The following is a 26,996-nucleotide window of genomic DNA, read 5'->3' as shown; positions in this document are numbered from 1 at the left end:
TCATGATCCTTTCTGTATTTAAAACAAATCAAGATAGAAGCGCATTAAACTACAAATTATGGTGAAGAAAAACTTTCTTACTTTTCCCCTCTTTCTTGGTTTCCCGTGAGAAGCTCATGGCTTATCAAGTCAAGGGCTGTCACAGCTGTCTCCATCACGATACAGCAATGACAGGGAACACCTCTACTTCACATGAGAAAAGAATTGGCAACAGTACAGAATCCCTGTGAATTTGCTGGAGGAGCTACTGTAGAAATTTAGCTAGACCAGTTCTTTCCTGCGCTTGAATGAGATGGGGAAYGGGACAGATTTGTTAGTGCTCTGAGGTAGGCGCTTCTGTGAAAATGCRCTATTTATTTTGCTGTTTGTAACAATATACTTCTGTCAGGTCAGAGCCTGCTGAAGTTTCTCGGTGTATTTACATGCTGTTGAGGCCTGTTGCATGACTTTGCTGTCTTTTATGGTGATGCTGGAGTGACTGGGGTTCACCTGCGGTGTTGGCGCCTGTCTTTGGAGTGTATTTTATGTACTCCGGTTGTGTTCTCCACACTAGAAATGTGTTTGAACAATCTCTGTATACTTTTTGTTTGGAAGAAGTCACTTGTGRTAAGGTGTTCCAGATCTCTCTATATGAGGGTCCTTCAACATTGACAGGCGTTTTAATGACAATTCATTATAGCTACCGATGGTGCAGTTTAGCTCTACCGGAACATTTTCCAGTTATTGTACTGTATAACTGACAGTACCTCAGAGTGCCCTGAAATACTCTTCTTTCCCCCCGTGGCTCCGTGGCTCCTGTTCCCTGCACATCCCATAGTGTTTTGCTAGATATAACGTCCTGGCTATTCCACATGATACAAAGAAATGGAAACTGGGTTAGCAGTGGATTCGTTTTTCTGTTGTTTTTTGGTTTGGTTTGGTTTACGCGTGGCATCTGTAAATCTGCTCCTGGTTTCTCCTTCCATTTGTTCTCATCCCTCTGCAAAAGCCATTATTGCGCTCTAAGCGAAGCATAACTTGGAGCTATTACAGTACTTGGTGAATACTTACAGTTAGACCAATCTCCGTTTGCAATGCTTTTTTGTCCCAAGCCAGGCATATAACTAGAGAAAGAAGGAAGGAAGGAAGGAAGGAAAGAAGCAATGGTTTTGTCCACTGTTGTGGTCTGCAGGGTTGAAGAGCGTTGTCCCCATTTTGGCATTCGAATAGGTATCGGGCTCTCAGGGCCCTTCTAGTCTGCTGAATTCTTCCCAAAGGAATGAAGCCCTCCATCTCCCATGACTTTCTGCTTTGTCAGTGGTGAAACAATATCTGATTCCTTCCTGTGCATGGTACTGCCTTGCGGCCGGGGCTGATCACAGGCCAGTCTGTTATGAGAGAGCTGTCTGCCACCTATGCCACCCACAGCCCTCGCGGGACCTTAGAAAACCACCCGGGTGTTTGACACTTGATACGTTGTCCTCGGGCTGCTGTGCCAGTCCAGGCACCAGCAAACTTCTCCAGCTTGTAGCTGTCACCACATGCAAGACAAATCCATTTAGACTTCACAGGAGCGCTCATCCAGTCAGCTCTCCCTAAAGAGAAGACTTGGGTCTCTTCTGTCACAGCGATGGGATATGAAACAAGTCCCTCTGGAAGACCATTTGGTAGTTCTCTATCATTTGCTGTCAAGCAAGTCGGTGTTTAAGAGACTGATTGCCAAGGTTTTACCCACATGCATGGATTTGGAAGAACCCTCGTGTTGTGAACTCTCCTTGGATTAACATTGAACGCCTCCAGTTTAATCCATCTCGTGTTAAACGTGCATTCTGAATTCAAGTCTTGAGTCCAGTTGGTCTGCGAGCTGAAGTGTTCATGTGCTACTTGCTTTGCCTTCACTCTTTCAAGGCTGTATGGCATTCAATTAGAAGTTTGCAGGGCATTTGAYGTTGTTCTTTATACTGGGACTGATGTCCCTCCCATGTAAGCTGATTCTTTGTATGCTACTAGGTTTACTCTGAGCTTTGGAGCATATTTTTGCTATTTGCCTGTTGAGAAACTTGGCAAGTGATACCATGGTGATATGTAGCGCAAACACTGTTGAGGAAAAAAAGGCTAGCCGAACTTCTAAGCACTGGAAATAGCATGTCTATGCATTTCTTTTCGCAAAGCTGCTGAGGAAGGTATCAGATCCACATCCCTATTGTAGTGTTTTGTGACTTGAAGGTCTGCAGCTCTGTTGTTTTAGTCTGCAATCACTTGTAGGTCAGCTAGTGGAGCTGCGGAAAGTCTCTTCCCTGGCAAGGGAGGTTCTTGCTTAGACGCTAAGATCCACAAATGAAGATGCACAGCTGCCTTTTATCATATTTCTGAAGCACAGTGTAATTCATGTTGTTGTTCATTAAGAAGATTCTTAAAGCTAGCATTCTGAGAGGGTGAGAACTGAGGATTTGTTATGAGAAATTGCACAGCTGAAAGATGGATTTCTTTTTTTAATATGCTGAGCACGTTAATGAATGTCAGAGGTAAACTAGAATGCTGGGACAAAGGGAAGTGGGGAATAAAATGTTTAAACAGCACCTCTGCTTATTTCATGGTTAAGTTATTTTGTATTAGCCAYGGAAATTGCTGCTGCATCTGTTTGGTGAGGATGCATACAGACTGCTCAATTAGCAAAAAATCAGACAGACGTGACCTCATGGCTTACTTCTAAAGGCTTTTAGTTACTTATTTTTTGGATGCAGAAGGAGATGCTATAATTCAGCTTCCAGTCAATTAACCACATAGTTCTGGTAGTCATAGCCTCAAACAGACCATGTATATGCATATATATATTTATCTATATGTGTGTGTGTGTGTGTGTGTGTGTGTACTTTTGGGGATAAAATATTTTCCAAGTTGCATGAGTTTGCTGGCAGGTAGCACTGGAGGTGCAGAGTCAAGGCTTTGGTGAACAGCGTACATCTTTTTTGGCAATAAAATCATATTTCTGTGAACAGAGAGGCAGGAAGAAGAGTACTGCCTGGTAGCTTACCTCCTTGTCCGGGTTTTGAATAGTTGCTTTGCAGTTAAGTATGGGTTTTTGTGTGTTAATTTGCTGTAGGGCTTGTTCTTCAGGCTTTCACAAGAGTGAACTGAATAATGAAGAAATGGAAATGCAATCACTGTTTTCAGTTGTGCACAACCCGATTTCACTGCCAGTGCAGTGTTTCTTGGAGAGCAAAGCTTTGTGCACATGCAGCAGCAGAAAGCGAAGGTCCTGGTACAGGCTTTCAGCTGGGGCAAATGGTTAAGTGTAGCTGACATACCTACTTCTAAAATCTCTCCATTGGCTTGCATTTAATCATATAATCTGCCAACATATGGCTGTTATGCAGACTTACCATGAAAGTTAATTTTGGCAGAGCCTAGTTTCATGCATTTCCCATTAAACACTAAGGAGACAAACCATAACTTGTTTCCACTTCTTAGCCTTTTTACARTGTCGGTAGGACTGTGAAGCTGGAACTGTGAAGCTTCTCTATAGCAACTATTACAGTGTTCAAGATCTTCCGAAACGTCTGCAAATGCAGCAAACTGCTTGTCATAGAAATTGGAGTTTGATTTTTGGATGAAACCCCCTGTGTTCAGCATGCGCGGTATTTTTCCATCACAGAATTACTGTCTTCCGCCTAGGCAGAAGTGGCAAGTGACCCAGGAAGCAACTTGCTCTGCGGTGTCTGGTCTGGCATCTGTATTTGYGCAGAGCACTGTAATTTACTGTAGCATTCATCAGTGGAGCTCAGCTGCAGAGTTCTCCAACTGACTTGGTTGTGACACATAGGCAATAAATGGCATGCTAAAATATTGAAAGGAATAGATCAGAATAGGTGATCAAAATACTACTTTATCATGGATTTGTGCCAGCGGTTTGAATTCAGCAAAAATATTCCTGTTTATTTCAGTGGGAGACTGATTAGACCAAAATCCATGATGAAAGAAGTGGGGCTTGTGCTTTTGGCTCATTTTCTGTGAAAAGACATCCCTGCCAGACCTTGCAAGCTGCAGTGGGCGGCAGTTCTTATCATTGTTAAATTTCTGCATTTATTTTTCACAAGATACATATCAYGACTGATGCATTTACATTCATTAGGTAGAGTAAGGAGCTGTAAACGATGATGTTACCACGGCTTTGTCCACGATCCATTCAGACAGACCCCTTTAGGGAGTAGATACTTCTGTGGGCTGATCCTGTCTGACAGTTCCAGATGYGAGTATCAGTACCTCCCAAAGAGGTAACTGATGGTGCTTGTAAAACAGACTTTTAATCTGTCTTAAACAAATGAACACGGTGCTAAAATTAGCTAAAACCTAAAAAACAAATTTGCTAAAGAATCCTAAAGAAATCTASAATTCAGTTAATGTAGAAAAGGTTCTTTTTCCTAATGTGCAGGTCTTCTCTGCTACATGACTTCACGCAGGTTTGTTGGCTTTCTGTTGGGCGCTTTCTACTTTGTCCTGGCGGCGCTTGTCCTTGGAACGTGAGGAAATGTTCTCGGCCGATCTCGGGTCACGCAAATTGGCTTGAAAGCCTCTGCTAACAAAGTAGTCGCTGTTTTCTTCTACCCTGAAATTAGTGCCAGCCCGGCAGTTTTGAARCGCCTGCGGAGAGTCGCCGCATGCTGCTGCAATGGTGTCACAAACAGCTGAGCGCTCAGGTAGCACTTCATCTCCCCCTGCCTCTGCTCTGCGACCTTCTCCTCCACGGGAGTCATTTTAAGTCTTTGCTTTTCAGTATCTGTCAAGAGAAGAGGGCTTCAAACAGAGTTGAAGTTTGACCATAGRCAGGGCCTTGCTTTTCCGTGAGCGTGCGAGAGCAATCTTCTGTTTTCCTAAATCCAATACAGAGACTGCAGCTGCAAACAACAACTCGAAGCTGGAACTGTTGTATTCACTAAACTCCAGTTTGCTAGGGAAAGTGGATTTCTGCCTCCATCAGAAATGGTGAGAGAAAGCTTCTGAAATGCACGCATTTCCTCCACTTAAAGGTTTGTCAGTGATTTTCTTCCCTGACTGCCTGCTTAAAAAATAAAAATTAAAAAAAAAAAAGATTAATCTTTCATTCCCTTTAATGTCTGTGCTGTAAGCTACCTTGGCTTAAATCCCCTGCTTTTCCTCTCCTGTCATCCCTCAGCTGCTCTGCCAGCACATGTGGCAGTTATTTTAAGAAAAAGTGGAAAAATATAGTCCTCTTGCAGAGATTTTTTTTTTTTTAATTTTTATTAGGGCCTTCCTTGGGCACTTTAAATAGAAGTGGCACAAGATAACAATTGAGCGAAATTTCTCTCTAGTATCTGTTCCATATCTTTTGGTTGTCAATGGCACAAAGACCACACAGAAGTGTCCTAAGTATATGAATAAATACAGCCTAAGGGTTTCAGACTAGGATTTGCTGATCCCACGTATGCTGCAGTTCATCTGCTGCCAGTTGAATTTTATTGGACCTTATTCCAGCCAGCAGCTTGCTAATAAGTCATTTCATTGTGTTGCTTTGCAAGACAGTAACATATTCAATGTTCACTAATTTGAAAGATGGATTTCTGGAGAACAACTGTTTCAGCAGGAAGCCATAAGCTGCTGCGGTTAAGAAGGGTTGCAAGGAGAGGCTCTGCCTGTCTGTCCCAGGGAGCTTCCCAGAGCCACTGCGAGTGGCGGACAAGACTTGAAAAATGCATGAGAGACCACATCCCTTAGTGACTGCCAGAATAGAAACGCGGCGGCTGCTGCTCCAAAGGAAGGGCACTAAAGGAGTAAGAGCTCTGTGCTGCTGGTGGTTAAACTGTTCACTCGTTTGATGCTAGCACTTAATTCCTCTGAGTCATGGCAAGTTTAGAGGGTGTTGAAACTAGACCTTGAGATCTTAAAAAAGATGGCAAGGGGAGAGGATGCCTTTGTATTTTCTAAATGCCATCCAGCCATAATCAATTGAGAGAAGAAAAAATATCTTCCTGGTATGTTCTAATTTCACTGAGCTTTCCCAATGACTCTAAATGTCAATATACAGATCCCAGGGAAAAAATGCTTGAAGAAGTATTCAGTGACGCTGGTCACAAAACGTTCTTTCTTCTGCCCACTTATTGCAGCATTCTTGCTGCTTTCTCTTTCTGGCTCCGTCTGGCTGGTCTCTCCTGTGGTACGACAAGGGCGTGTTTTTCTTTTCAGTGTGTGTCTAGTGTTCGTTCCTCTGATCGTTGCCTTTGCTGTCCTTGCCGTGTGCCTTTCCTGCACTCTAATGATCCCTCGCGCTCTTCCTCTCCGCTCTGCACTCTGCGGTGTTGCCTCTCTTCTCCCTCCCCTTTGACAATCCGGGCTTGGGAAGCTTAACGGAGGAGTGCAGACTACTTTCATTTGAGCCGCATTTCCCTCCCAGTACCAGCAGGCACAGCAGGATGGGAAGAGCCTTCTCCGGTGCTTGTGGTTTCTCCTGGTGACCTACTCGGGCCTGCTGGCAACGCCCAGCTTTTGTGGGGGCCCTGGGCGCTTTGGTGCTTGCAGAGTRAGTGAATATCCCAGAGATTGCTAAAGCTGAGGGAGATGGGATGAGCCCAGTCCATTGCTGGTGCTCTGGGTACATGGCTGGGGCACTGACTGCGCCCTTGGTTGGGGATTTGCTGCAATCAATCAGAGCTGTTTGCCTTGTCTGGGAAGGGCTTGAAGGTGGAGGGTAGGATTTCCTATCATCAAAAGGAGGCATGAGAGGGGGAAGAGAGATCTTCCTCAGGGAGAAGAAAGCCCTTCTCTCCCATCTCTGGTCCACCATCATYTTTCCTGAGTGGAAACGATGGCTTTCAGCAGGTGATCACTGCTCTGATTTTCTGAAGGAGTCGGTAATTCAAGGGCTGATGAGCCAGAGAAGAGTAGCACCTACCTCTGAGCCGCTGACAGAACGTATGGCAGATATATCTCCTCATCGCAGCAGCGCCTGAGTCATGAATGCACCGAGAACTTTGGTGGCTTTCTACTCTTTATCTGGAGAGCTTCAAACATCAAAACACTCCTCCATTGCTTTGATACTTCTTCTGCCTTTGCAAAGCAGCATTTGTAGTATTTATAGCTCTTGCATCATAACTCTTCTGCGAGCCCCACTACTTGCAAGTCTTCTGGAAATTTGTGCTTTCATAGTTTATGAACCCCTAGGGGGGCGTGAATCTTTCAGAGACTTCATGCAAACAAAATGCAGCATTTTACAGTCTTTGGCATAGCCTCAGGTTGCTCAGTTTTTCCTAACAAAGTACTGATTTTCTTCTGCTCTTTATTCCTTTCTTTTAGTAGAGACTTTCAGTTGTGCTCTTCGATTCACACTTGGTGTTCTCTATATAGCCAACATAATCCTATTTTCTTATTAACCAGATAATCAAAATGTCAAAGGCATTTCTATAGCTTGGGAATTTCCTTATTTTTCACCTTAAAATTCCAATTGCAATCATGTCTGAATCCCCTAATTTATAATACAGAATAAAACCCTATTCAGTGTCTAAAAAAAAGAATGTGGAAACATATGCAGGGATACTCATTGTAATGTGAATTAATAACTTAAATTATTTTAGCAAAGTCCTGAGGTAGAACTGGTCTGTGTTCAGGGAGGAAAAAAAAAAAAGCGTCTTCTGCATGTCTTTTCAGTCTGCTTTCCCGTAGAAAAGGGGTGCGTGCAGAGTCACTGTCTGACCAACTTTGCCTTGTGGTCACCTTCAACCCTGCTGGAGTTCATTTTCTACAGAGGGTAACTGCCTACAGGTGTCTCAGAAGCAGGGGGCAGGGAGAGAGCAAGACGGAGGTAAGAAAGGGTATGCTTCACTACATTATGAAGCACTGGAGAACCCATACCTAGAGAGGACTAAAAACCACCTTGAGACCATTGGAAACAGAGTGGCTGCTGACTTGAAGGCCCTAGTAGCTGTTATTAACCACTTAGGGTAAGCATCATGTGATCATGTTATCTTTTTGACCAAAAGATAAGTCTTTAAATACTGCTTTTCTGTTTTCCCCCCAGGCAAATATGTCTATCAGCCCATGACACCCGTAGAGCAGCTTCCCAGCACCGAAATACCTGTTCGTCCTCGGGAGTCTACAAACACAATCCAGATCTCCGTTTCCCTCACCGAACACTTTCTGAAGTTTGCGCCTGTCTTCCAGCCCCCTCTGCCCCCCGATTCCCCGCAGTTCTGCACCATTGCAGACCTCTTCATTGACAATTACCGAGTGAAATGCATCAATGGGAAGATGTGCTACGTGCAGAGGCAGCCTCCACCCATGCCCCACAAGCTAAAGCCCGAGGAAGTCCCCGTTCGCAATGCCTTAATCACAAAAGAGAGCAATACACCAAAACCAGATCACTGCTCCTCCCCTTCCAGCTCTGAGGACTCTGGGATCAATGCGGTGGGGGTTCACTACATCGAGTCGTGTGATGAGGACACAGAGGGGGGAGCAGAGCTAAGTTCTGAAGAAGATTACAGCCCTGACAGCAGCTGGGAGCCAGATGAATGCCCACTCCTGTCACCCTCGCAGTGCGAAATGGAAGTGATTGAGACTATAGAAACCACTGTGTGATCCAACAAGGTGGAAGCAGATCAGTCCAGTTCCCAGTCTCAGTAATGTTGCTTTTGTAGTATTTATATTTTCTGTTTTTCTGACAATCCCTTTTTTCCAGTGCACTTGATTTTTCAGATTCCTCATGGGAGTGTGGTCACGGGACTTGCGTATTGGTGAGCTAGCAGCAACCTGAGCAATTTTTACGTGTTCTCAGCCCGAACAAATCTCCCATGTCTGCACGTAAGATAGTGATAAATTGTAAGACTTTTATAGCYGAACAAGGCCCTTTTCTTGGTCTGGGTTACGTTGTATACTACTATTCATATGAAGATGTGCGACCTGTGGTGTTTTCATCTGTCAGGCTGTTTGCAGGGGGCCTTCAAAGCACAGAGGGTAAGCTGGTGCAGCACGCCTGTGAGCAGCAAAACCAAGTTGTCCTTATTCTTTCACATACACAGCTATGTGAGGTGCAGAGACAGGAGGCTCTTTCTGTCTCTGTCTGTCCTTGCACACTGTCCATCCCTTTCTCTAGTGCTGGGTGCGACCCATCTCGAATGCTGTTGGCACCACTCTTCCAGYGGGTTGGTTTGGCAGGCTAGAGAATGCACAAAGTGCCTCCAACTTTTCTCCAGGCTATGCACCAAGCATCTGCTGAGGTGGGTCAGGCTCTGAAATCTACTGAGAAGGCAACGTTTGCTCCTGAGGTTAATCACTAGCCTGGAGCCAGGTAGTCCCTTCTCTACAGGGGTCTTGGGGAAGGGGATCTGGCTTTTCCAGCTCAGCAGGAAGGGGAGTAGGTAGAGAAGCAGCAGCACAGCAGTCTAACCAATACCATTCTAGACCGAGGTGTAAAATGCTAGGTGAAAGGCAGTGACTACCTCCAAAAATGCAAAATCAGCCCTCAGCTTTGCCTGCTGCTTCCTCCTGTGCTGCGCCGTTTGGTGCAGGGGCTGCGCGCTCAGCACCGAATGGGCCCAGGGCCTGTGTTTGCCTGAAGAACAGCAAGTTAAAAAAAAAAAAAAAAGTTCTTCAGCCACACCACTGTGTTGGCAGAGCTTGGGACAGCGTGGCGGTGGGGCTCATCGAAATACAGCCTAAGGTCATAATAACTGGGAAGGAAAGCTTTGGCTTTGCTCTCCTTTTCATCCAGTTCAGCAGTGGATTCTAAATGAGATTTTCCTTAAATAGCTGGAAACATAAGAGCTGTTTTGCTGGTGGCTTTGTTTCAGCTATGCTTGATGAAACAAAAAATGTCTTTCTCAGAAGATTTCAGCCAGCTTGAATCAGTTGGAGTCGGTAATAACTGTTTTCAACAGCATTACTGAATTTCTTTGTGTATTTACTGTTTACGTTTCAAAAGTCATTGGTGAATATAAGGCTGTATAAACGTGTACAGTTTAGTGACTGATACTAGATTGTAGTCTGTGTTATAGACTGGCTCATCTCTCTCACTGTATCCTGACAATGTATTACTAATTTTATACACTTTGTAATCAGTACCTTTAGAAAATGTTTAGGTAACAGTGTGTGTGTGCGTGTGTGTGTGTGTGCGCGCATGCACATGCGCGTGTGCTAGGAATTTAACATAAATGGTTATAAAGTAATCCTGTACTTTTTAGACTAACACTTTCAGATAAAAAATAATAGGTTTTATAGTTTTGATGACTTATATAAAAAGTGCAATGCTTGTTGAATGAGGAATTTGGGCCATTGCATGAACAGATACATTCTCACAAGGCACTTAAAAGTATTCTGTTGTTCTGAGGGCATTTAAATGAAGGTCGTAGTAAATGCTAAATAGGATTTATTTATTTTTTAAGGGTGGGGTTGTCTTTCTTGGTTAACCAAGGTTTCTAACAACAACGTTTTACTGTCTTTTGACCCTTCAGACACATTTCATAGGTAGAAGAAAACATTATGTATAAACCTACAGCATTTACTCATATTTAATCTTTCACTTGTATCTGAGTGGGGAGCTGCGAACGCTCGCTCTCGGGCCTGGCCTGCCCGAGCTTTCTCCCTGGAGGAGGCTTTTCCTGGGCGGACAGGGTGGACTGGCGGCTGCATCCTCCCAGGAACTAATGGCAGCGGAGGCCTTCCGCGGAGGCCAGGGTGGTTGCCACCCGCTGTCGAGCGCAGGGTGCCAAGCACAGGAAGGGGCGCTAGGACCCTCTTACTGGGCAAGAGCAAGCAAGCAGGGGCCTACTCCTCCTGCTCTTAGGGGCACCTGCTGGGAGCGTAGAGAAAATCAGCTGGGCAGTTATGCCCAAGACTTACCCTAAGGTCCTGTGGTCGTGCAGCTTCATGTCACTGTCGTCAAGATACGTTCTTAACTGTAAGCAATTAGCAATATTCACAAGCTGTGAGTATCATCTCCTACCAGGATTTGTTCAGATGTCTTAAGCACAATAAGCTGCCTCTCCCGTACGTTGTATCTGGAAAACTTCAGTGGAGCAGCCTGGCATGGGGCAGGGCTAGTTCTGGGAAGTGTTTTAGCAGCCAGCACTGTGGCACCTTTCTCACTAAGCTCACATCACACACCCTAGTTCAGAAACATGGTCCTCACCGAAATGGGATTTCTTTTCTTTGCACAAACACGGGCAAAGGCCTGCTGTAAAAGACTTGCCCTGAGCTAGGTGCTCCACTCTGCCAGGGAGAGGTGTGTATGTTTCTTCTTTAATAAAATACTAAACAACTGAAGCTCGGCTTGTCCTACGTAACTGTGTATGTTCCATAMTACAGTGAAGCATTCTGAGATTTCCAGCAAAGGAAGGGTCACTTATGGCTTCAGATGGCATCAGCTGAGACATCGGCCCAGTGCTATGGATAGAAATGTGATAACCTGGTGGAGCGCACCAGGCCTGGCCCTGTCTGGGTTCGTGGACCTCGTGAGTACCAGGGTTGGTGTGCAAACTCACAGCTCGGGGTCTGACTTGACTGTAAAGGGATGAGCTGCCCACGTCGGGGTGGAGGATGCTGGGAAAAGAGCTACAGGACCAGGCTGACGTCTGGAAGAGCTTAGCTGGCCTTAGACCCGTGACTTACCTCTGAGCAGGTTCACACGTGACTGCAGGCTAGAAACATCACTCTGGGGCCCTGTTTTGGGTGCTGGGTAGTTCTTAATGCTAGCGAGGAAAAAGGTGAACACACCAGGCACGCTGTGCTCCACGGTCCATGGCTCTGGCACGGCTCTTCAGACTGACGGACTCCTGCATGGCAGCTGGTGCTTTTGCTTTTCTTGGGGGCAGCAGTGTTGTCCCCATAATTCCTTCCATCCAGCTCTGCCTGGATGAGCCACGTTACTCTGTCTGTTAGTTCTGCACACGTGAAAAGCACCACCCACCTGCTGCTGTGCTAGTCCTGCCCAAAGCACTGGCAATGGGACCAGTTTGGAAAAAGAGAGTGGAGGCACTTGAGCCCAGTTGAAAGGTATTTTGAAGAGCTTTTTGCAGCTCATGAGTGTGCTGGCTGGGACCCTGAGGGTGTCATACCCCAAAACATCCAAGAGCCAGTGCCAAAACGAACAGGGGGAAGAGATGAGATAATAATTACYAAACCAGTAACACACATTTGTTAGGGCAGCTCTGGACTGTGTTCACAAGCCAGGGATGACATTATAGAAACGTTTGGCACTGTTGCTATTAGGTTGCAGTTCTACGAGTGCAGTTTCATAAAGGTACTAGACGGGGAAGAACATATTGAGTCTGGCTCTTTGGCACTTCCCAGTTTGGTATTGTGAAACAGTGAGCTAAGCTTAGTAGTGACAAACCTCTTTGACCATCGGTGCCAATCACGCCAGTCCTCTCCACCCTGCAGCCCCCTGCAGATGATCCAGACCGCGCCGAACCATCCCACTGCCCTTTTGGACTGGCGGCAGTGCAAAAGGCAGAACCCAAAGCTGCCAAACAGGGCTTGGAGGTTTTGCTTTGTGGCTGACAGCTCCTGTGCCACCTTTACACACACACACACACACACACACACACACACACACACAGAGGCACTAGCATGTGTACAACCATGGGAAGGAGAGGGAGGTTTGCACTTCACCCACAGGGACAAGACGCAGCCCTTTGCTACCAGAATTCAGTGGCAATGGTACCAAAAAACAGCAGCCAGCAATGCTGCCAGACCAGCAGCCCTCTTGCCCCTCCCTTTGCGCACAGCTCACACAGCCAAATTCAACCAAGGGCTTTTTTTAATGGAAGTTCGTAGGAACACACTGCGCCCAGGTTAGGTTGCTCGCACGTGTATCATTTTCTTGCATTCTTCAGTCTTTTCTAGGCCCACCCATTCTGTGCCATCAAACCACCCATGGCTCTTTCTGTAAGGCAGTGGGCCAGGCCTTGGCAAAAGGACAGCTTTTACTAGTGCTAAAATTAATCCTCAAGTGCGGTACCCATCAGCAATCTCAACGCAGCACCTTGAGACACACGCAGGCTGCACTCCTCTAGCCCACGCAACAGGCTCCAGCTAGTTGGCAAAGTTACCCCTGCTGCCGTTAGCCTCAGGGTTAGTGCAGGTAGCCCACAGTGCTGCGCGTTGCTTCAGCAAACTAGGGTTTTGACACCAGAGTTCACAACTCCCAGTCCCACCAGCCACCCTGCGGTTGCCACTGTTCAATATGCGGCAGCAGAGCTAGAAAATGACCTGCTGCTACAAACCCAGAACTGCCCAGCAAGACCCAACACAAAAAAGGGTTCCTCAGGCAGGGGAAGAAGGGAAGAATTCCAGCGTCATCTTGGAGAAGCTTCCCAGCACCAAGACCCAAAACGAACCGTGGTTCCCTGCAGCCGGGGCGGGAGGGCAGAAGCGCTAGTCTTCGGTGAGCGGAGGGGGGGCCAGATGGAGCTGGAAATTCTCGTTCTGGAAGACGCTGCTCGTGGCGGGGTCACCGTGGGAAACGCTGAGCAGCCCATGCTTTTCACCGCCGTGATTGCGAGACAGTTCAGTCAGGAGAGCTAACTGCAAGACAAAAGCCACATAGCTCACCATCCTGAGGCCTGGGCAGACTGCCTAGAGGCATTTAATGTAAAGTGCGGAAGGACCTGGAGAGCTCACGTGGAGCTCGCCTTCTTCCCGCAGCAGTTAGAAAAGCCTTAACATATGTAAAGGAAAGGAAATACCGTGTGCAGTCGGCTTATGGAACTCRCTGCACAGGGCAGTCCTGAACTAAAACACTTCCCAAGTTTCTCTGGGTTGTTTTTAAATTACATGATTAAAAAATATACCTAGAAAAAGCTGAAGAGTTGCACTAACAACTGCAGCCAGAACAGGGCAGGAGGCACAAGGACAGCCCAGGAACAGGAGGAGCTATGCTCTGCTGGGGACCAGCAGCGCTGCCGGGGCAGGATGGAGGCACAGGGGGAGGGGACCCTCCGTGCAAGCACAGAAGCCCCACAGTGTCTGGAAGGGAAATTATTCACAAATGTAAAAAGAATTTGAGAAAAGTCTGAGAAAACGTAGCAGCTTCTGTGAACGGAGTACGGGGATCTTGGCTGCAGCGGCAGGCAGCAGTGGGCAGGCTCTGGCCCAGCTGACCCTTCCCTGCCTTTTGCTCTCGGTGTGTATAACCACACATGGGCTTCGCTCTTGCTGTCCTCCATCCGCCTGCTTGCTCCCAGAGCCACCGGTGCCCCTCACCTCCAGTCTGCCTGCTCCTAGGTGACCAGCAGAGCACCGGCGGGCAGACATGCCTCCAGGCTGGGCTGAAGCAGCCACTGCATTGATCCTGTCCTCGGCCATCTCGGGGGCGAGAGGCACCGGAGAAGTACGTGCTGAGGAAGCGCCACCCCTGCTACAGCTTCCCTCTGAACACACCGACGGCCCCCATTAGCCCTGCACCCAGCACCCTGCTACGGATCTGCCTGCCACGGCACCTTCCTCTTCTCTYGCCAGCACCACCAGGGCTCTGGTTTGCTGCATAATTTATACCCCCCCAAAATTATGCTTGTACATTGCAAAGATGGCAAATAAGAGGGACTACGGCCTCCCAGGCCCTCTCCGAAGGGTGCCAACCCCCCACCCACCACAGCACAGGCTAGTGGCGCATCACGGTCTCTTCACGCAGAGCAAAGCGGCAGCAAAGCCATCAGCAGGCCGTCTGACTGAGGCTACCTGGGAAAGCTGAAAAAACAGCAAAGAGTTTTCTGGGAAAAAATATCCGTTCCTTTTTTTTTGCCCTACCGTGAACGGTTTTCAGGCTCAGCCTCAGAAGGCCAGAGGCATTTCCAGTTTTTTACTGCCAGCGAATTCCCCCAGCTCTGTGAGAGGCCAGAAGCAGTGTGGCTGCCTTGTGATGTGATGCAGCCAGCTCTGCGCAGAGTAAATTGCCAGCACTGAACAAAACCCGAGAGAAAAGTCAAAGCCCACACTGCCAGTTTTAGCACCTGGCCTGGCCTGGCCCCAAGTAAAATTGCCTTTGCCACTTTAAAGTCAAAAGGAAAACAAGCAGTACGTACTCTGGAGGTTCCTCGGTTGAGTCGGCAGAGTTGGTCGAAAGCTTGGATTTGCTGAGGATCCAACGGAGACTCTGAACCCACCTGATAAAGAGAGTAAGAGGTTACAAAAACCACATACAAGATTAAGTAGGAGTCAAGCTGATCTACCTAGAAGTTCATYGCTGCTCCTGACCGTGTGCCTGGAGCAGTCAGCGTGCAGCCTGGTAAGAGGGGAAAAAGGCCATCCTTCCTCTGGCTTAAGTCACTCTTCTGCACACTCTGCAGGGAAGGGAAAACTTTCCCCTGCGAGCAGCTGGGAGGAGAAGTGATGAGGCTGCCCAGGTGAGCAGCCTCTCCTGGGCTCATCTCCAGGGCAGCAGCTCGGCTTCCCCCCCTACTTTTCCCCGTGATTTCTTGATCATTTCCCCAGGCCCCGCTCAGTCGCCCTACTGGCTTATGACACAGCGCTGACTGCAGCGTGCTGTGATCGGGCACAGATGGTTCATGGCTATTATTGGGGAACACTTACTATTTAAATTACTATTATCTACTACTGTTATCTCCTAAAGTTTAATTTTTTCCCCCACAATATAAAGTTATAAACTAAGAGCTAGGAAAATGAGGGTGAAAGGGTGGGGGGAGAAAGGGTGATTCACACATCGGTGACAATCGCATCCCGTGAGAAGCTGGACATGACAGACATAGCGGTATTGCCCAACAGTTTCAGCACTGGCAGGTGTGAGGCCAAGAGCTCCCTGGGCGCAAGGGTGCCCAGCAGCTCAGGGGTGGCTACAGAGTTGCAAGCGAAAGGCAACAGAACCGCAGAGAGAAGGTCCTTAGCGTTACACAAAGGTTAAGGCACTGTGCAACAAAAGCGTTACTACAACRCGGGCTTGATACAAACTGCTTTAAAAGGCATCATTTAAATATGCCAGGGAGGGAGGATAAAGTATCACATTCTTGTAGGTTTGATCCATTTTATCACGTCACAATATTTCTATTTCGAATGTTTCTGCTCATATTCCAAAACAAAAGCATCATGAAGAAACTGCAGCAGGAGCCAGGGAGAACAGCCTCGCTCATGAGCAGCAATCTGGCATCTGCTGTCTCTGGGGATCTGTTTTTAAGGGAACACTCAATATTCGTTCTTAAATATTTTCTCAAAAAGACATTTCCCAAGGGCTGTTAACCCAAAATGTTACAGTTCTACAACAAGTAGTTGCTTATTGAATTTGAATTTACCTTAACTCTCTTAGGCAGTGGATCAAGCCCAATTAGAAGAGCTAGTATCACTGCCTTCGAGGAGCGCGGTCAACTGGAACGAAGACGAAATCCTGGCCTTGCACAYGCCAAGGGAGTTCCAGCCCTAGCTTGGAGCCAGTCACCTCCTTTGGGGATTGCTGCACAAACTTGTTCCCCATCGCCGCTGTTACAAGCCGCAACCAGCGGCAAGGCCCTTGTCCCCAGGGAGGCGTTCTTCTCCTCTGGGGTCACACTGCGTCCAACGCAACACGAGGCTTCCTTTGTATTTCTAATACTTTTCTGTCTTTAAAGAACGTGTTTAAAAATTGGTGAAGGTGACTTCCGCTGCTACTTGGGAAAACAAGCGCATGCTACTGCGGCATGCTACCATGCCTACACGTGGCTGTGTAGGACACCGCCCTTTAAAGGCCGCTGCTCCCAAGCTTCCCTCCTGCTCCCACTGCCCCGGTCTCCGGAAGAGCACGCTGCCAGGTCTTCACGCGGAGTCAGCAAGTCACAGCAAACACCCTGGAAAGCACGTGGAGCTAGGGCACGTTGCCGTCTAGGCTTAAAGCACAGCCTTGTCACAAACAGCGCACCGGGCTTGCGGTCGCAGCCCCCGAGCTCCCAGGCGGGCCTGTGTTAGAGCTGTGGCCTCCCAGCCCCAGAGAAGCCCCCGTGCCCTGCAAGGCCCAGGGCCTTTCGGGCAACGCTCCTTCTGAGCACCGACACGGCCTCTGCCTGAAGGGGATGAGGGGAGGGTCTGGGGATGGAGGCAGTGGAGAATGACATGTTAGCAGAGCTCACATCAGCTTAGTCTCCGACTCAATTTTCAATCACTACCCTAGGAAAGAGGGAAACTGCAACGAAAATTGCTTTTGAGACATTCAAGCAGTCAGAGAGGAGAGGAATGCCCAGAGTGCAGCTCACTGGTGCTAGGTGCAGATGCCGACACGTGTTTCTTCCCCCTCCACGGTATTATTTATCCTGTAAACTCCTCTTTGCTAATCACCAGTCGAGGGGCCAAGCGCCCATATTCACTGCACACGCCGCACAGGCTTGGAACCGGGAAGCCTAAGGCAGCGCGGGTCACACACCTGCTGCTGACAGGTAACCCCGGCACTTCCGAGGGACACCTAGGGCATTCCCACTGGGAAAAACTCAAGAATGAGGAAAACCGGTGGCCCTCCACAGTTGCTGTGGCCACAGGCATTCAAGGACAAGGAAAAGGCGCTGTGATCGGCCTGCCCTCTTCCGCTCGCTCTGCCGCACGCACGGAGCCATCAATCAGATTGTTCTCCCGGCTGATGAGCTGAAATATTGCCGGCAAGTCTTTCCGTTGTCAAGGCAACAACCGCTGTCAGGCCTTCTCCTTTTTTAACCGTGTCACTAAAGGCACGCTTCCATTCGCGAGCTGCAGGGAGGCTCTCRGGCTCCGGCGGCAGCGCTCGGGCGCCGGGGGAATCCACGGGGCTCGCTCGGCTCAACTCRCGCCCCGGCTTCTGCCTCCCGGTGCCACGAGAGCGTCAGCTCGGCTCGCCGCTGTCTACGGCAGCACAAATCGTTTCAGCACCTCCAAGCCATTTCCAGCCAGATCTTTACACCCCTTTGAAAAGGTTTCAGACTAGATGCGGCATCCAACAGACTCAATTTATCCCCTTGAGGATCCCGGCCAGCAACAGAAAGGAAGGTTCCTCTGCTTTTTTACACTTCTCGTGGATCCCATCGCTTTAATGCTAATCTCTGTAGCACATTTTGCTCGCACATATTCCACCCCGCTCTGGTAGTCACCACACCACCCTCCGAAGCCTGCAATTATCTTTAATTTCACAGCTACAAACTCCACCACCAGCTAGTGCCTAAGCAAAGCAGATCATGCAGCCGTTGGAAGCAGAGGCACTTTCAACAGTCACACCAAGAGATTCGTTTAAGTGTTGCCTCTCAGAGCCATACGCACCCTCCACGAAGGATATTGCCGCACCAAGCAAGCGGCGCGTCACAGCACCGCGTCACCCCAGAGGGCCACTTGGAGTTAGGTGCTCCATAACACGGGGCAGATGCAGCCGCAAGCCCGGGGCGGAGGTTTGGGGACCCCTAGGAACAAAAGCAACACCCACCTCCCTCATTTAAAGAGCTGAATCCACAGGTATTGGACACGAAGCCCAGCTTCCRCCGTTCCTCTCCAGCAGCCTGCTGCAACTGGTCCCCCTGGCTTAGGGCCTGCTGTTCCCATGGGGCTCCCAGGAACATGGAAGAAGCGACCCAAAAAGGAGCAAAGCTAGGGCTCTGTCCTCCTCTCATCTCTTCAGGAATAGCATGGGAAAGGCAGGTGCATTTTTTTTTTCCAGTTGCATTTAGTTGAACTTGAGGACCAAACCTCCCACTCGAGGCAAGGGAGAGGACGGGCTTCTTTCTGCTCTAAGGGACCCACTGCTGCTGCGACGTGAGATACTGCAAGGACTCAGGAGAGAGGAGGGAGGAGGCCTGTCTATATGAAACATCTAAAAGCACACTGGCGTTTCTCCACTCTCCCTCTGCTAGCTGGTCTGTTTAGCAGCTCGTGGTCATACCGGGCGCTGCTGGAATATTCCCTTAGACCTCTGCTGCTGCCTTGAGCCAAAAGAGCAATAGTGCTGTTCAGGATGAATCAGATAAACACAAAACCCAAGTATCCTCACCATGAGTGTCCTCACCGGACACTAAGCCAAGCAGAGGAGATRCCTATTTATAACGCAGCAGGCTTCGAGGGATGCACGGCAGGTACATGGACTAAACGTTACATAGAGATGACACAGAACGGGCCTGTGCTCAAGCTGATCTCAGTTCCRTGCCTGAACCCAAGATGACAGAAGCATCACACATGAAGACAAATCATTCGTTTTCTAACCATGAGTTGAGGAGGCCGCTAAACAGCATCCACAAAAGCTAACCAGAGAAGACTAAAATGTACAGTGCTCTCCCAATGCCAGGACTTTGGGGGCGAGAAAGAGAAGGCGAAGACATGCAAAAGAAGGAAGAAGTCCTACTTGGTGAACCCAAATATAAACTGTCTGGGACACTACGATCGTGGTGTTCCTCTGTGAGGAGGACTAGGGACCCTCCAGTAGGAGACTCGTTCCTAACGTTACCCCAGACCTCTCAGAAAACCCAAGCAGAGGCCTCTGCCAACCGCCCCCTTTGGCGCTCCCGGCACSCAGGCGGCACCCACGCACTGCTGTTTACGAGGGTTTATAAAGTGTTTAGGAACAACGCTGGTCCTGGGAGCTTGGCGGCAGCTGCACAAGCCTTTCTATGCTCAAGTCACACAAGACAACAAAAAATGCTGTTTCTGTTGTGCAACGTGAAGGTAAAAGGAACGGGGAGAGAGGTGGGACATGGAAACTGCAGCTTTCCATTTCAGGGACTTACAAGGGACAGATGCTCACTTGCCACCTGCCTTTCTGAAAGCTGCTCTCCCGAGCAGCCAGRGATGCCATCAGCTACAGCAATCACCGCTGAACAAGCCGTAATTCCCTCTCRTACCCTCCCACCTGGGGACTAGAAATGGGGGAAAAAAGAAACCTGCTTCTACTTATTTTGTTCCTCTCCTCCAGAGAAAAAGGAAAAAAAAAAAAAAAGACAGTTATGTACATTTTCCTTAACCCTTTGGGGCACTTCTCAGCTTGGAATRAGTAAAAACCATGGAGGGGAGCAGCAGTTGCCCCCACCAGCGGAGCGGCAAGTAGAGCACCCCGAAGCAGAGGTTATTCACAGCGCTGAATCCCCAGCCTGGACCGGGCCTGGAAAACACGCTGTTGCAGCCTCTGCTAGCAGATGGAAAGGCACGCAGAGTTTTTTTCCTGCCTGTGCTGCAGAGACAGGCTGAAAGCCTGCAATTTCACCCTGAAGACGTATGTAATGAGCTGTGCTGGTTCCTTGGAAATCAGAGCTACGACTGTCAAGCACTGCGCTAAACTCCACGTAACTCCTGGCAACTGGGACCGAGGCAGGTTGCAAAACTATCAACAGGTTGCAAGAGCCCAGCATCTGTCACCGTATTTAAATAAGTCTGTTCCACAGATCCTCCTAGACTTGAAGTGTTTTAATAAAAGGAAGCAGTTTTCATCTAACCATAGGAATATTTTGATTGAAATAGAGATTTAAAGTAAAGCAAAAAAGGAGACTAAAGACCCTACAATCAAAGAAACCAAAACCCCCAGGAAGAAAGGTCCAAGAAAACATTCAGTTTTGATTTAAAAGCTGCTAAAGGATAATCTACATTTTTGAAATTGGCTGTTTTAATTTAAATCTGCATTTAATTTTCATTTTTAACTTTGTTGCCACTCTTCTAGCTACTAGTTAAGACTCCTGCACTCAGTTTTCTTCTTACTAGATCACTTCTGTTCCCAAAATATTACAAGAAATCTTAAAACACAGACGGTTTTTGCTGAGGAGAAGCCAATGGTACCAAGTGCTTCCAATCCCTTCCTCACACGGATTTCCTGCTCCTTGCTGAAGGAGTGAAGGAACCTAGCACCAAAGACAATTCCAGAACTACGGGAACAGGCATTTTCCCAGTTAATACTGTACGTGGGAGTATTTGCTTCATAGGACAATGCACAAGCTTGTAACTATATAAAATGTTAATTACCTGCTAGGTGACATTTGGGGGAAAAAAAATCAAGCCGGGATATTTTCAAAGTTACAAAGGCCTTGGAAAGTTCTGGTATGGCTGGGAGTCAAGATAGTAACTCGTGGCCACTGTTACACTGAATGTAGTAAAACTGACTGTGTACTGATTGAGAGAGGTCGTACAACGCTTGCCTAGCTCTAAAAAAAGCTTTGGGGGAAAAAATGTTCTAATCCTCGCTGTTACCTGACAGAAAGCCCACGAACCTGTTGCAGAGGAAGGTCCAGCATCTCTGGCTGAACGATATGGTGGGGCAGCAACACCTTTTCAAGGAGAAGTCAAGAACCTGCGGGCTGGGAGGAAGGAGGCAGTGCGGAGAGGGGCGCTGGCGGCAGGCGGGCTCCGGAGCTCAGACGGYGTGTCGAACAAGCTGCATGAGCTACAGATCACACTCATTGTCCGTCCTAGCGTGACTTGACAGGATTAAAGTCCTGAATAAAACACATTTGCCATCTGGACGGCTCCACCAGTGGTGCCCTTAGAACAGGCGTTCTCAGAAAAGGAATCACCAGAGCGTTTCGGCTCGAGGGTTTCACGGTGTTTTCTGCAGAATTCATGCCCCACGAACCAGGACTGCACTGCGCTGTGTAGGCCGGCAGACTAATTGAAAGACATCAACCACCTCATTGTAACGAGGCAAATTAGGTTTGAAGAGCAACGGCCAAGATACCAAGAGTAACTATTTCGCACGGGTAAGCCCAGCTATTGCGCTGTTACCTCCAAACACCACAACACAAGAAAACCACTGCAAGTTTTCAAGCAGGAACCGCACACGCCAACCCGCACACACTTTCATTCCTTTTAACATTCATTTGCAGAAGGCCGTAAGGTACAGGGGACAGCAAAGACGATCATTCTAGACACAGAGGATGACCCTTGGAAAGACAGCACGTTTTAGGGGGCAACATGGACAACACAAACTTTTGATCACAAAATCAGAGGAAAAAGGCCTTCGGGCTTCTCTCCATATTCCCCTTAGCCGGGGCAGAACGTTTCAAGCCCACACCACGGTAAGGCTCCCTTCGAGCGACGGCTGTCACCAGATTCAGTAATGGTTCAGTGTTGGTTCGTGGCATCTCGCCACCTCCCTCCCTCCAATTTCAAGGCAATTGCTGTAGGAATCATGCATGCAAAGCAGGAGCAGAAAAAACACTGTCTGTTGGGCTGTCGTTCTGCATATAAATCTCACTAGCATTGCAAAATTCAAGCTGACAGCCTTTGTTTCAGCAGAGCAGAGCTGGTACTACGAAATGCACTCCAGATGCTCAGTGGCATTTGTCAGCATGATCTATCCCTAATTCAAAGCTTGCTAAGAAAATAAGTATCTAAACTGAAGATTTCACTATGGGAAAAAACAGCACTAAATTGTACCAAGAGACAGACTAAGTATTTGGGGTCCTCAAAGTGGTTACAAAGAAGTACCCGGAATAGCTCTCCACAGATCCTTGGAAAATGTCCCAGAAGCTGAGAGCTGGTCCTCCAGGGTCTAGAAAAGGCAGGGCTTGAAGCAGCAATCATATTACTGAGCCTTCTCCTTGGATTTCCTGTTCATTATCCGCACAAATGCCAGACTTGGAGAAGCAAGAACAGCAGGACAAACAGCTTGACCAGCACAAGCCTCCCGGTCTGACTGGTGCCAGCTGAGCGAAGAGGAAAGGAGGAGAATTACAGCACCAAAAAGCTGAAGAGACCTTGCGAGAAACGCAGCAGCAAGCCTTCTCCGTGCCTGGGGTCACCCTGAAGGCCAGTGACCACGGCCGTCTCGGACCCAGGCTGGGAAGGACCCGTGGGAACGCGTGACCGTGGCTGAAGGGGGGAAGCCTGCAGGTCACCCCTTCCCTTCAGGCCCTTCGCTGGGCCTCACCTCCTCTCTCCAACACCCTGCAAGGCAGGCCAGGCTCTGGGCTTTTGCCACCGGCAGGACACGGGACGCGAGTTAAACATGAGACAAAAACAGCATAGCTCTTCCTTTATAATAAAATAAGACTAAAAGGCGGTCTGTTCTGGACCTCAGACTACTGGCTGGCCAGAGGAACTGCTGCCTCATGGGGTTAATTAACCCTACTGAACAACGACCGTTAAGCAAACGAACTTCCCGGAGGAGCTAGAGATTTTACAGCCTTTTGCCAAGCCTAAATATACGCGGCTTTCTAAAGCTCCGGCTGCGCAACAGTTTAATCACATGCAAGTACAACAGTTCAATATTATAATTCAAACACATGACGAACAGCACCAGCTTGGAGCGGAGCTGGGCCATCAGGCGCAGGCGGCGGGGGGGCTCGAAGCAGGGCCCAGGCACGGAGGAGCGCAGCCAAACTCGGCGGGGCCGGGCCGGGTGGAAGAGGAAGCGCCAGGGCTCCCTGCCAGGAGCACGGGACTGAGGCAGCGGGGAAGCAGCCAGCACTCTCCGATGATCCGGCGCCTGCGTTTTCCAGCTGGCGCTAGGCGATCCTTGCTGTAACCCCTTTCCTTCCCCACCCAGTCCCTCCACACGTCTCTCCCTTGAAGCCCTGAGGCCCAGGCAGCCCCTCGCTTCTGAAGAGGGACCAGTTAAATTCAGGGGAGCACCTGCTCCTTCATGCCCTGATCACTCCCGTGTCCTTTGGACCATTTTCTACTGCATTCTGCCGGTGGGTACGTCCACGCCAGCGTTAAAGGGAAAAAATAGAGGTTCTCTGACCGACTAGCTGCTTGCCGAGAAGCTTAGCGATAACCAAATCACAAGGYGCTGCTATAAAGTACCAGGCACTTTAATGATGAACATCTTTTTAGTACTGAATTTTGCCGTTAGCTTTCAAAGCTAAACCTGGCCTGTCCCACTCATTTGAACACGGTCCTTCAGATCAGAGGTTTAGAGGCTAAAATATTGGGCTGTCAATCCTGCCTAATTCTAGAGCCAGTAGCAGTATTTCATTGCAACAGGGTGGGACATGAAATTTGTAAGCAGACAGGTTGGACCACAGTTGATTTACATTAATCCTTGCAAAACTTTTCTTTCTGTCACATATACAAAACTAATACAATTTGACTGCAAAGACCCCGTTGTGCTCCAAACAGTCCTCAGAGGTTTCTTTTCTCCTAAGGCTCCCTTCAAGCAGGAAGCTTCTTGTTTGGCTAATACAGAAGCTGACTGAAGCTGACTAATGCTGTTAGCTATCTTTTGATCAGAACCGATTTGATAGAAATTGAAATAATTTGCTAGAAGAACACTGAAGCAACGCTATAAAAATATACTCCGCGATTGAATTACTTTGCTTTCAGAAGTGGAAATACTTCACATCGCATGCATGTGGGTGGTGACAAACACACAAAGTATCTCGAGGTATTTAGGAGCAAACCCTCATCAGTGACCACCTCCTCCGAAACACGCTACAGCAGAGTTCAGGTCYCCCAGGTGCAATATTCCCAGAAGACAGCCCAACAAGCTGCCCGTTATTTTTGCTTACAATCCCTAGTACCACGCCAGCAAGAAGACAGAAGCATGAGTTGGGACTTCTGCGTTTCACTAGCATTTATAGCAAGTCAAATCCATTTCAGATCTTTTACCCAGACCCAGGCTATATGTTAGGAAGGCAGAATGGAGGCTCTATGATCCAGCCATGAGAATACACCAGCTTTTACTACAAGTTTTGTATAAAACACAGCCACACATAATTTGAAAGGACCTGCCCCCAAAGGCCCGTCCCAGGCTCTCACAAGCAAGGCAGAGTGGTGGATGCATCTAGCAGGCAACCAGCTGCAAGCATCCAGCTTCCTTTCACACAGGTTAGCAGTTCCGAGACCTTTGGGATRAAAACATTTCCGTTTCTTGCACAGCTCTGCAAACCCGCACCAAAACAAAATGACATTCATAAATGTAACCAGTTAACTGCAGATACTGTTTGAGAGCTACTGATCATGGCCCTGTCTGGAAGCAAAATAAGACATGAGAACAAAGTGAGGGAAATCATGAGCCCTTCTCTGAGTTAACTTGGAGAGAAACCTTACCTGCGCCAAGGATGTTCCACTTCCTTTTTTCAACTCTGAGAAGTTCTCGCTCAGTTTTCCTCCCTTGCTGCTTGAGTTGCACTTATAGCACGTCCATCTCATCAGGCCTTTGGTTACTAAGCCACACTCTTTACTCAGCAGACACAGGGAATGGTACAAGTGGCCACAGCTGCAAAGACAAGAGAAGAATTCTGCTAGGTGCTTGAAGGCAGGGTAGTGCAGCCAACAGCATTACACTTCAGAAGGGWAATCTCTGGTTAATGGAAAATCAGGCCGCTTATCTGTAACTATAAATCAGCAGTGCATATACTCCTGTCGTACCTTCACACTTTCCAGTAGTATTTCCAGACTTCCAAAAATAACAGCAGATGCCCAGTTGCTGATACAGCTATATATCATGATGCCAAGGTAATAATGATCTCGTCCTCTTATTTTACAGCTGCCTGCTCACAGACAGGAGTATCAGAGATATCAGAGTATGAGCCAGGGCTACAATAGACTTGAGAGGCACAAGCAAAGTCAAAATACCCCAGGACGCTGCGATTGCCTCTTGGGGGCTTGATGGATATCTGCTCTGCCAAACTTCACCAACACAAAGCACTGTATTTGGGACAGACCAAGCAGTGTGTCAGCTGGCAGCAAGACAAAGTGTCCCTAGTTGTACTCGCTGCATCCAATTTCCAGCCCAGTTAAGCTTCATGAACATCCATAAAGAGCTTCTGTAGTTCCAGACTTGCAGTGGCGTTCAGTAAGGGCACCTAGGTGGCTAAGGGTATCAGTTCGGACTATGCTGTCCAATGCCACCAGCAAATCACCTTCTGCTAACACAGGCATTGCCAGGAGAGATGACAGATAAACCGAGAGCTTACTAAACTGCTCTCACAAAATTGTAAGGCAATACTTTTCAGCTGAGACAGAGCTGGCTGCAGGCAAAGAAAGCTGGCTCCTATCTATTTGATTAGCCAGCCCATTTACAGTGCAGGGGCACAGGAATACTCAATTACCGGCATATAGACGATTACTCATGTAAGTCAAAGACTAGTATTTTTCATTTTTAAACTCCTAACATGATCACACCCGTGAGTCTGCCCCTTCACTTTACCTGAAAACAATGATTTCATCAGCAGTTTCTTGCCTTCTTTTGTACTGCTGTAGACAAATGCAGCAGTAATCCTGCTTTGGGGTAAGCCCTCTAGTGACAGAAGCTCTTAGGTTACACAGGGACCAGTGGAGATCATGGTTTAAAAGATTCGTAGTTGTCTCTAAAAGGGTCTGCATGAAAGACAATATACAGAATAACTAGGTCATTTGGTCATCTCCAGACTGCAGAAATTCCATCCTGATCAATTCTTCATAACAAGCAGCTTAGCAGATTACTAAAAGCAAAACCAAACAAAATTGATTTTCTTTATATGTTTTGTAGCCACTATCTCAAAATACTTTTCCTTTTATCATACGTTAATGGAGACAGTATCTTTTCACTCTTAAATAAGTGCTTTATTGATTTTTGTCCAAGAGTACTAAAAGAGATGAGGTAGGCTCATTTTGTGATCTTCCATACTTCTGACTCCCCTTTTTGTCTCTACCTGGTAAGCAACTGCTTATATCCCCCATTTTACTAGATATGGGCAGATAAAAATCAAAGCGCAAATGCACTCTACAATAAAGCTATTCCCCATTTTATTTTTAAATTGGATGATGCCACACTGAGTCCCRAGCAGCAGCTAGGACGGTAGTGCCATATGGTAGGAAGAATTGAGGGAGGGTTTGGAGGAAGACTATGTATTCTGTTTTGGGAATAAGGAGTTTAGAAAAAAGTTGAAGTTTGGAGGCTGCCTGGGATTTCAGACTGAACAGAGAAAGGCAGGAATGAAATGTAGGTAAAATCCCATCAGGCGGCAAAGCACAGCTTTACTATGGGGAAGTAGCAGAACAGCCTAATTTAAAAGACACTTATTTAAAACCATGTAAAAAGACAAACTGTATTGTTTTTGCGCCTTCGAATCCCTAACTGCAAGATGAGTTGGAGAAAAAGCAGGTGTTTACGCTTGCAGTACATTTTAGCGTAAAACTCAGCTACGGAGGTGTCCACATCACGATGTACCTGTCAACCC

General features: G+C 47.8%; 2 protein-coding genes across 5 annotated transcripts in view; one reads left to right on the top strand and one right to left on the bottom strand.

Moving 5' to 3' along the window:
• The first annotated feature begins 8,014 nt into the window (after positions 1 to 8,014).
• On the top strand, positions 8,015 to 11,761 carry CUNH3orf70 (chromosome unknown C3orf70 homolog). The gene has a single exon (XM_026075551.1). It carries the CDS (start codon positions 8,029 to 8,031, stop codon positions 8,563 to 8,565), a length of 537 nt encoding a protein of 178 aa, XP_025931336.1. The 5' UTR covers positions 8,015 to 8,028; the 3' UTR covers positions 8,566 to 11,761.
• Positions 11,762 to 12,724: 963 nt separating this feature from the next.
• The window catches only part of VPS8 (VPS8, CORVET complex subunit), a 94,375-nt gene continuing 80,103 nt past the window's right edge, over positions 12,725 to 26,996 (bottom strand). For all 4 annotated transcript variants that reach the window (XM_026075574.1, XM_026075571.1, XM_026075572.1 and 1 more), the window contains 4 exons: positions 25,985 to 26,154; positions 24,883 to 25,051; positions 15,006 to 15,086; positions 12,725 to 13,509 (listed from right to left, as the gene is read on the bottom strand). In XM_026075574.1, the coding sequence (XP_025931359.1) occupies positions 13,360 to 13,509; positions 15,006 to 15,086; positions 24,883 to 25,051; positions 25,985 to 26,154 (570 nt within the window). In that variant the 3' untranslated portion in view covers positions 12,725 to 13,359. The remainder of the gene's footprint in view (positions 13,510 to 15,005; positions 15,087 to 24,882; positions 25,052 to 25,984; positions 26,155 to 26,996) is intronic.

The sequence above is a fragment of the Apteryx rowi genome, unplaced genomic scaffold (genome assembly GCF_003343035.1).
Source record: "Apteryx rowi isolate R43461 unplaced genomic scaffold, aptRow1 scaffold_406, whole genome shotgun sequence".
NCBI classification, from domain to species: Eukaryota; Metazoa; Chordata; class Aves; order Apterygiformes; family Apterygidae; genus Apteryx; species Apteryx rowi.
Note: the sequence above shows the minus strand (reverse complement) of the source record. Positions and strands in the feature narration are given on the sequence as shown.